Here is a 13,197-nt window from a genome sequence, read left to right as displayed (position 1 = left end):
TCCACACACACTCCCCACTACACACACACTCCCCACTCCCCCACACACCCACTCCACACCCACACCCCCATTCCACACACCCCCCACTCCACACACATTCCCCACTTCCCCACACCCCAACTCCACACCCACTCCCCCACTCCATACACACTCCCCACTCCACACACCCTCCACTCCACACACACTCCCCACTCCCCCACACCCCAACTCCACACCCACTCCCCCACTCCATACACACTCCCCCACTCCACACACACACCCCCACTCCACACACCCCCACTCCACAAACACTCCCCCACTCCACACACTCCCCACTCCACACACACTCCCCCACTCCACACACACTCCCCACTCCACACACACACTCCCCACACACTCCCCCACTCCACACACACTCCCCACTCCACACACACACTCCCCACTCCACACACACTCCCCCACTCCACACCCCCCCACTCCACACACACACTCCCCACTCCACACACACTCCCCACTCCACACTCACTCCCCCACTCCACAAACACCCCCCACTCCACACCCACTCCCCCACTCCACACCCCCCCACTCCACACACACACTCCCCAACTCCACACACTCCGCACTCCACACCCACTCCCCAACTCCACACACACACTCCCCCACTCCACACTCCCCCACTCCACACTCCCCCACTCCACACTCCCCCACTCCACACACACTCCCCCACTCCACACACACTCCCCACTCCACACACTCCCCCACTCCACACTCCCCCACTCCACACTCCCCCACTCCACACACACTCCTCCAATCCACACCCACTCCCCCAATCCACACACACTGCCCCACTCCACTCACACTCCACACTCCACACACCCCACTCCACTCACACTCCCCACTCCACACACACTCCCCACTCCACACCCCCCCACTCCACACACACACCCCCACTCCACACACACTCCCCACTCCACACACACTCCCCACTCCACACCCACTCCCCAACTCCATACCCCCCCACTCCACACACACACCCCACTCCACACACACACACCCCACTCCACACACCCCCCACTCCACTCACACTCCCCACTCCACACACACCCCCACTCCACACACACTCCCCAATCCACACACACTCCCCACTCCACACACACACTCCCCACACACTCCCCCACTCCACACACACTCCCCACTCCACACACACTCCCCCACTCCACACACACTCCGCACTCCACAGACACTCCCCCACCACACACACTCCCCCACTCCACACCCACTCCCCACTCCACACACACTCCCCACTCCCCCACACACCCACTCCACACCCACTCCCCCATTCCACACACCCTCCACTCCACACACACTCCCCACTTCCCCACACCCCAACTCCACACCCACTCCCCCACTCCATACACACTCCCCCACTCCACACACCCTCCACTCCACACACACTCCCCACTCCCCCACACCCCAACTCCACACCCACTCCCCCACTCCATACACACTCCCCCACTCCACAAACACTCCCCACTCCACACACACACTCCCCACTCCACACACACTCCCCCACTCCACACTCACTCCCCCACTCCACACACCCCCCACTCCACACCCACTCCCCAACTCCACACTCTCCCACTCCACACACTCTCCGCACTCCACACCCACTCCCCAACTCCACACACACTCCCCCACTCCTCACTCCCCCACTCCACACTCCCCCACTCCACACTCCCCCACTCCACACACACTCCCCCACTCCACACACACTCCCCCACTCCACACACACTCCCCCACTCCACACACACTCCCCAATCCACACACACTCCCCACTCCCCCATTCCACACACACTCCTCCAATCCACACACACTGCCCCACTCCACTCACACTCCCCACTCCACACAACCCCCACTCCACACACACTCCCCCACTCCACACCCATTCCCCCACTCCACACACCCCCCACTCCACACACACCCCCACTCCACACACACACTCCCCACACACTCCCCCACTCCACACACACTCCCCACTCCACACACCCCCCACTCCACACACACTCCCCAATCCACACACACTCCCCACTCCACACACACACTCCCCACACACTCCCCCACTCCACACACACACCCCACTCCACACACCCCCCACTCCACTCACACTCCCCACTCCACACACCCCCCCACTCCATACACACTCCCCAATCCACACACACTCCCCACTCCACACACACACTCCCCACACACTCCCCCACTCCACACACACTCCCCACTCCACACACACTCCCCCACTCCACACCCACTCCCCACTCCACACACCCCCACTCCACACACACACTCCCCACTCCACACACACTCCCCACTACACACACACTCCCCACTCCCCCACACTCCCACTCCACACCCACACCCCCATTCCACACACCCTCCACTCCACACACACTCCCCACTTCCCCACACCCCAACTCCACACCCACTCCCCCACTCCATACACACTCCCCACTCCACACACCCTCCACTCCACACACACTCCCCACTCCCCCACACCCCAACTCCACACCCACTCCCCCACTCCATACACACTCCCCCACTCCACACACACACCCCCACTCCACACCCCCCCACTCCACAAACACTCCCCACTCCACACACACACTCCCCACTCCATACACACTCCCCCACTCCACACACACACCCCCACTCCACACCCCCCCACTCCACACACACTCCCCACTCCACACACCCCCACTCCACACACACACTCCCCACTCCACACTCACTCCCCCACTCCACAAACACCCCCCACTCCACACCCACTCCCCCACTCCACACCCCCCCACTCCACACACACACTCCCCACTCCACACACACTCCCCACTCCACACTCACTCCCCCACTCCACACACACTCCCCACTCCCCCACACCCCAACTCCACACCCACTCCCCCACTCCATACACACTCCCCCACTCCACACACACACCCCCACTCCACACCCCCCCACTCCACAAACACTCCCCCACTCCACAAACACCCCCCACTCCACACCCACTCCCCAACTCCACACTCTCCCACTCCACACACACTCCGCACTCCACACCCACTCCCCAACTCCACACACACACTCCCCCACTCCACACTCCCCCACTCCACACTCCCCCACTCCACACTCCCCCACTCCACACACACTCCCCCACTCCATACACACTCCTCCAATCCACACCCACTCCCCCAATCCACACACACCCCCCACTCCACACACTCCCCCACTCCACACTCCCCCACTCCACACTCCCCCACTCCACACACACTCCCCAATCCACACACACTCCCCACTCCACACACACACTCCCCACACACTCCCCCACTCCACACCCACTCCCCCACTCCATACACACTCCCCCACTCCACACACCCTCCACTCCACACACACTCCCCACTCCCCCACACCCCAACTCCACACCCACTCCCCCACTCCATACACACTCCCCCACTCCACACACCCTCCACTCCACACACACTCCCCACTCCCCCACACCCCAACTCCACACCCACTCCCCCACTCCATACACACTCCCCCACTCCACACACCCTCCACTCCACACACACTCCCCACTCCCCACACACTCCCCCACTCCATACACACTCCCCCACTCCACACACCCTCCACTCCACACACACTCCCCACTCCCCCACACCCCAACTCCACACCCACTCCCCCACTCCATACACACTCCCCCACTCCACACACCCTCCACTCCACACACACTCCCCACTCCCCCACACCCCAACTCCACACCCACTCCCCCACTCCATACACACTCCCCCACTCCACACACCCCCACTCCACACACACTCCCCCACTCCACACCCATTCCCCCACTCCACACACCCCCCACTCCACACACACCCCCACTCCACACACACACTCCCCACACACTCCCCCACTCCACACACACTCCCCACTCCACACACCCCCCACTCCACACACACTCCCCAATCCACACACACTCCCCACTCCACACACACACTCCCCACACACTCCCCCACTCCACACACACACCCCACTCCACACACCCCCCACTCCACTCACACTCCCCACTCCACACACCCCCCCACTCCACACACACTCCCCAATCCACACACACTCCCCACTCCACACACACACTCCCCACACACTCCCCCACTCCACACACACTCCCCACTCCACACACACTCCCCCACTCCACACCCACTCCCCACTCCACACACCCCCACTCCACACACACACTCCCCACTCCACACACACTCCCCACTACACACACACTCCCCACTCCCCCACACTCCCACTCCACACCCACACCCCCATTCCACACACCCTCCACTCCACACACACTCCCCACTTCCCCACACCCCAACTCCACACCCACTCCCCCACTCCATACACACTCCCCACTCCACACACCCTCCACTCCACACACACTCCCCACTCCCCCACACCCCAACTCCACACCCACTCCCCCACTCCACACACACACCCCCACTCCACACCCCCCCACTCCACAAACACTCCCCACTCCACACACACACTCCCCACTCCACACACACTCCCCCACTCCACACACCCCCACTCCACACACACACTCCCCACTCCACACTCACTCCCCCACTCCACAAACACCCCCCACTCCACACCCACTCCCCCACTCCACACCCCCCCACTCCACACACACACTCCCCACTCCACACACACTCCCCACTCCACACTCACTCCCCCACTCCACACACACCCCCCACTCCACACCCACTCCCCAACTCCACACTCTCCCACTCCACACACACTCCGCACTCCACACCCACTCCCCAACTCCACACACACACTCCCCCACTCCACACTCCCCCACTCCACACTCCCCCACTCCACACTCCCCCACTCCACACACACTCCCCCACTCCATACACACTCCTCCAATCCACACCCACTCCCCCAATCCACACACACCCCCCACTCCACACACTCCCCCACTCCACACTCCCCCACTCCACACTCCCCCACTCCACACACACTCCTCCAATCCACACCCACTCCCCCAATCCACACACACTGCCCCACTCCACTCACACTCCCCACTCCACACACACTCCCCACTCCACACCCCCCCACTCCACACACACACCCCCACTCCACACACACTCCCCACTCCACACACACTCCCCACTCCACACCCACTCCCCAACTCCACACCCCCCCACTCCACACACACACCCCACTCCACACACACACACCCCACTCCACACACCCCCCACTCCACTCACACTCCCCACTCCACACACCCCCCCACTCCACACACACTCCCCAATCCACACACACTCCCCACTCCACACACACACTCCCCACACACTCCCCCACTCCACACCCACTCCCCCACTCCATACACACTCCCCCACTCCACACACCCTCCACTCCACACACACTCCCCACTCCCCCACACCCCAACTCCACACCCACTCCCCCACTCCATACACACTCCCCCACTCCACACACCCTCCACTCCACACACACTCCCCACTCCCCCACACCCCAACTCCACACCCACTCCCCCACTCCATACACACTCCCCCACTCCACACACCCTCCACTCCACACACACTCCCCACTCCCCCACACCCCAACTCCACACCCACTCCCCCACTCCATACACACTCCCCCACTCCACACACCCCCACTCCACACACACTCCCCCACTCCACACCCATTCCCCCACTCCACACACCCCCCACTCCACACACACCCCCACTCCACACACACACTCCCCACACACTCCCCACTCCACACACACTCCCCACTCCATACACACTCCCCCACTCCACACACCCTCCACTCCACAAACACTCCCCACTCCACACACACACTCCCCACTCCACACACACTCCCCCACTCCACACCCACTCCCCCACTCCACACCCCCCCACTCCACACACACACTCCCCACTCCACACACACTCCCCACTCCACACTCACTCCCCCACTCCACACACCCCCCACTCCACACCCACTCCCCAACTCCACACTCTCCCACTCCACACACACTCCGCACTCCACACCCACTCCCCAACTCCACACACACACTCCCCCACTCCTCACTCCCCCACTCCACACTCCCCCACTCCACACTCCCCCACTCCACACACACTCCCCCAATCCACACACACTCCGCACTCCACACACACTCCCCACTCCCCCATTCCACACACACTTCCCCACTCCACTCACACTCCCCACTCCACACACACCCCACTCCACTCACACTCCCCACTCCACACAACCCCCACTCCACACACACTCCCCCACTCCACACCCATTCCCCCACTCCACACACCCCCCACTCCACACGCACCCCCACTCCACACACACACTCCCCACACACTCCCCCACTCCACACACACTCCCCACTCCACACACCCCCCACTCCACACACACTCCCCAATCCACACACACTCCCCACTCCACACACACACTCCCCACACACTCCCCCACTCCACACACACTCCCCACTCCACACACACTCCCCCACTCCACACACACTCCGCACTCCAGACACTCCCCCACCACACACACTCCCCACTCCACACCCACTCCCCACTCCACACACACTCCCCACTCCCCCACACACCCACTCCACACCCACTCCCCCATTCCACACACCCTCCACTCCACACACACTCCCCACTTCCCCACACCCCAACTCCACACCCACTCCCCCACTCCATACACACTCCCCCACTCCACACACCCTCCACTCCACACACACTCCCCACTCCACACCCACTCCCCAACTCCACACCCCCCCACTCCACACACACACCCCACTCCACACACACACACCCCACTCCACACACCCCCCACTCCACTCACACTCCCCACTCCACACACCCCCCACTCCACACACACTCCCCAATCCACACACACTCCCCACTCCACACACACACTCCCCACACACTCCCCCACTCCACACACACTCCCCACTCCACACACACTCCCCCACTCCACACACACTCCGCACTCCACAGACACTCCCCCACCACACACACTCCCCACTCCACACCCACTCCCCACTCCACACACACTCCCCACTCCCCCACACACCCACTCCACACCCACTCCCCCATTCCACACACCCTCCACTCCACACACACTCCCCACTTCCCCACACCCCAACTCCACACCCACTCCCCCACTCCATACACACTCCCCCACTCCACACACCCTCCACTCCACACACACTCCCCACTCCCCCACACCCCAACTCCACACCCACTCCCCCACTCCATACACACTCCCCCACTCCACAAACACTCCCCACTCCACACACACACTCCCCACTCCACACACACTCCCCCACTCCACACCCACTTCCCCACTCCACACCCCCCACTCCACACACACACTCCCCACTCCACACACACTCCCCACTCCACACTCACTCTCCCACTCCACACACACTCCGCACTCCACACCCACTCCCCAACTCCACACACACACTCCCCCACTCCACACTCCCCCACTCCACACTCCCCCACTCCACACTCCCCCACTCCACACACACTCCCCCACTCCACACACACTCCGCACTCCACACACACTCCCCACTCCCCCATTCCACACACACTCCTCCAATCCACACCCACTCCCCCAATCCACACACACTGCCCCACTCCACTCACACTCCCCACTCCACACACACCCCACTCCACACCCACTCCCCCATTCCACACACCCTCCACTCCACATCCACTCCCCCACTCCACACACCCACTCCACACCCATTATCACACTCCACACACCCACTACCCCACTCAACACAAACTACCCCACTCCACACACCCACTACCTCACTCCACACACCCACTACCCCACTCCACACTCCCACTACCCCACTCCACACTCCCACTACCCCACTCCACACACCCACTACCCCACTCCACACTCCCACTACCCCACTCCACACACCCACTACCCCACTCCACACACCCACTCCCCACTCCACACACCCACTATCCCACTCCACACACACTACGCACTCCACACACCCACTACCCCACTCCACACACCCACTACCCCACTCCACACCCACTATCACACTCCACACACCCACTACCCCACTCCACACATACTACCCCACTCCACACACCCACTCCCAAGTCCACACCCACTACCCCACTCCACACACACTCCCCACACCACACACACTCCCCCACTCCACACCCACTCCCCACTCCACACACCCACTACCCCACTCCAGACCAACTCCCCACTCCACACACCCACTACCCACTCCAAACCCACTAGCCCACTCCACACACCCACTACCTCACTCCACGCACACTCCCCACTCCACACCCACTCCCCACTCCACATACACTCCCCACTCCACACACACTCCCCACTCCACACACACACTCTCCACTCCACACACACTCCCCACTACACACCCCCCCACTCCACTCACACTCCCCACCCACTCCCCACTCCGCACACACTCCCCACTCCACACACACTCCCTCACTCCACACACACTCCCCACTCCACACACACTCCCCAATCCACACCCACTACCCCACTCCATACCACTCCCCACTCCACACCCACTCCCCCACACCACACACCCCCCCACTCCACTCACACTCCCCACCCACTCCCCACTCCGCACACACTCCCCCACTCCACACACACTCCCTCACTCCACACACACTCCCCACTCCACACACACTCCCCAATCCACACCCACTACCCCACTCCACACCCACTACCCCACTCCACACACCCACTACCCCACTCCACACCCACTACCCCACTCCACACACCCATGAACCCACTCCAAACCACTACCCCACTCCACACCCACTACCCCACTCCACACTCCCACTACCCCACTCCACACAGCCACTACCCAATCCACACCCACTACCCCACTCCACACCCACTACCCCACTCCACACTCCCACTACCCCACTCCACACCCACTACCCCATTCCACACTCCCACTACCCCACTCCACACAGCCACTACCCAATCCACACCCACTACCCCACTCCACACCCACTACCCCACTCCACACTCCCACTACCCCACTCCACACAGCCACTACCCACTCCACACCCACTACCCTTCTCCACACACCCCACTACCCCACTTCAGACCCACTACTCCACTCCACACACCCACTACCACACTCCACACCACTACCCGACTCCACACACACACTCCCCACTCCACACCCACTACCCCACTCCACACACCCACTACCCCACACCACACACCCACCACCCCACTCCACACCCACTACCCCACTCCACACTCCCACTACCCCACTACACACACCCACTACCCATTCCACACCCACTCCCCACTCCACACCCAGTACCCCACTCAACACACACTACCCCACTCCACACACCCACTACCCCACTCCACACACCCACTGTCCACTCCACACACCCACTACCCCACTCCATACACCCACTCCACTCACCCACTACCCCACTCCACACACCCACTACCCCACTCACAGTCCCTCCCCTCCCCTCCCTGCCCAGCCCCCTCCCTCCCCTCCCCTCTCTCTCCCCCAGCTGTAAGCCACAATGGTGAATACCCAGCCAGTTACCTGTATATGAGTGAACCCCGTTGGTGTAGATGGGTTCGGCTGTAGTCTGCCCGTTTGACTGTGGTGTGATCTGACTGTACCCATTCACAGTGAGGGGTGGGGGACCTATGGCAGGTACAGGGGCACTGGGCATAACCGGAGGGGTGCTGCTACCTGCAGGGCACAGAGGCAAAATGAGATAACGCCTACAGGAGGTTACTGCCTCCCAGGCACCGAGACCTACATCCGGCTCATTGCAACACAACACACTCACACTCACATTACCCCACTCACACACAGATATACACACTCACATACACACACTCATGTACACACAGATATACACACTCACACTCACAGATAGCCTGAAGAAGGGCTTATGCCCGAAACGTCGATTCTCCTGTTCCCTGGATGCTTCCTGACCTGCTGCGCTTTTCCAGCAACACATTTTCAGCACACTCACAGATATACACACTCACATACACACACTCACATACACACAGATATACACACTCACACACACTCACAGATATACACACTCACACACACACATACATACAGATATACACACTCACACACAGATATACACACTCACATACACACACACATACACACAGATATACACACTCACACACTCAGATATACACACACACACACAGATATACACACACACACACTCACAGATATACACACACACACACCCTCACACACAGATATACACACTCACTCTCACTCACAGATATACACACACACACACACACTCACACACAAATATACACACTCACACACGTTCACACGCAGATATACACATACACACACACACAGATATACACACACACACGCAGATAGACACACACACTCACAGATATACACACTCACACACACTCACTCACACACAGATATACACACACACTCACAGATATACACACACAGATATACACACTCACACACTCACTCACAGATATACACACTCACATACACACACAGTCACAGATATACACATACACACACTCACAGATATACACACTCAATTACACTCACTCACACACAAACTCACACTCACAGATATACATACTCACACACACACTCACACAGATATACACACTCACACTCACAGATATACACACTCACACACACACACACACACACACACAGATTTACACACTCACACATTCACATACACACACCGATATACACACTCACAGATATACACACTCATACACAGATATGCACACACACTCACCCACACACACACTCACACTCACTCATACACACAAAGATATACACACTCACACACACACTCACAGATATACACACTCACACACACACACTCACAGATATACACACACACACTCACTCACATACACACTGATATACACACACACAGATATACACACACACTCACTCACTCACAGATATACACACTCACACTCAGATATACACACACACACTCACATACACATACAGATATACACTCACATACACACAGATATACACACTCACAGATATACACACACACACCGATATACACACACACACACACAGATATACACACTCACACAGAGATATACACACTCACACACACTCAGATATACACACTCACAGATATACACACACACATACACTCACACACAGATATACACACACACACTCACAGATATACATACTCAAACACATACTCACACACACTCACTCATACACACTCACAGATATACATACTCACTCACACACACAGACATACCCACACAGGTATATAGACACACTCACCCACACACACACACTCACTCACACGCACAGATATACACACACAATCACAGATATACACACACACACACAGATATACACACACACTCACAGATATATACACTATCACAATCACAGATATACACAGAGATATACACACACACTCACACACACACACTCACAGATATACACACTCACACACACTCACAGATATACACACACACAGATATCCACACACACAGATATACGCACTCACTCACCCATACACACACTCACTCACACACAGATATACACACTCACACACAGATATACACACATACTCACTCACACACACAGATATACACACTCACACACAGATATACACACTCACACATTCACACACACAGATATACACACACACACTAACAGATATACACACACACTCACAGATATGCTCACACTCACACACACACCGATATACACACTCACACACACACTCACAGATATACAGTCACACACACTCACGCACTCACAGATATACACATTCACACACACACTCACAGATATACACACACACACACACTCACAGATATACACACTATCACAATCACAGATATACACAAAGAGATATACACACACTCTCACAGATATACACACTCACACACACTCACAGATATACACACACTCACAGATATACACACACACTCACAGATATACACACTCATACACACTCACTCACACACACAGATATACACACACTCACAGATATCCACACACACAGATATACACACACACTCACCCATACACACACTCACTCACACACAGATATACACACTCACACACAGATATACACCCACGCTCACCCACACACACACTCACTCACACTCACAGATATACACACACAGATATACACACTCACACATTCACACACACACAGATGTACACACACACTAACAGATATACACACACACTCACAGATATGCACACTCACACACACACCGATATACACACACAGATATACACACTCACACACCCTCACAGATATACACACACAGTCACAGATATACACACTCATACACACACACAGATATACACACTCACACACACACACTCACAGACATACACTCACTCAACACACACACTCACACACAGATATACACACACACACTCACACAGATATACACACACTCACGGGTATACACGCTCACACACACACACACAGATATACACACTCACACACACTCACAGATATACACACACACACTCACAGATATTCACACTCACACACACACAGATATACACACACAGATATACATACTCACAGATATATACACACACACTCACACACACACACAGATATACACACACACACAGATACACACACAGATATACACACTCATACTCATTCACAGATATACACACACACACTGACATACACACACCGATATACACACTCAGACACACACACAGATACACACACTCACACAGAGATATACACACTCACGCACACTCACAGATATACACACTCACACACACACTCACACACAGATATACACACTCATACACACTCACAGATATACATACTCACACACACTTACTCACACAAACTCACACACACTCACGGATATACACACTCACTCACACGCACACTCACACACACAGATAGACACACACACTCACAGATATACACACTCACACACAGATATACACACACACTCACACACACAGATATATACACACACACACAGATATACACACATACACACTCACAGATATACACACTATCACAATCACAGATATACACACACACTCACAGATATACACACACACACTCACCCACACTCACAGACATACACTCACTCAACACACAC

The 13,197-nt window shown here is 57.2% G+C and overlaps 1 protein-coding gene across 1 annotated transcript in view; it reads right to left on the bottom strand.

The window, feature by feature from the left end:
* Nucleotides 1-13,197, bottom strand: part of LOC148135299 (CUGBP Elav-like family member 3-A) — a 108,774-nt gene that overhangs the window by 20,251 nt on the left and 75,326 nt on the right. The window contains exon 7 of the mRNA XM_087985108.1: nt 9,626-9,778. Within this exon, the coding sequence (XP_087841234.1) occupies nt 9,626-9,778 (153 nt within the window). The remainder of the gene's footprint in view (nt 1-9,625; nt 9,779-13,197) is intronic.

Source organism: Chiloscyllium plagiosum, unplaced genomic scaffold, assembly GCF_037043375.1.
Source record: "Chiloscyllium plagiosum isolate Xiang-an unplaced genomic scaffold, Cpla_swu_hap1 HiC_scaffold_50, whole genome shotgun sequence".
In the NCBI taxonomy this organism is placed as follows: Eukaryota; Metazoa; Chordata; class Chondrichthyes; order Orectolobiformes; family Hemiscylliidae; genus Chiloscyllium; species Chiloscyllium plagiosum.
The sequence above is the reverse complement of the archived record's forward strand: the minus strand, read 5'-3'. Positions and strand labels throughout refer to the sequence as shown.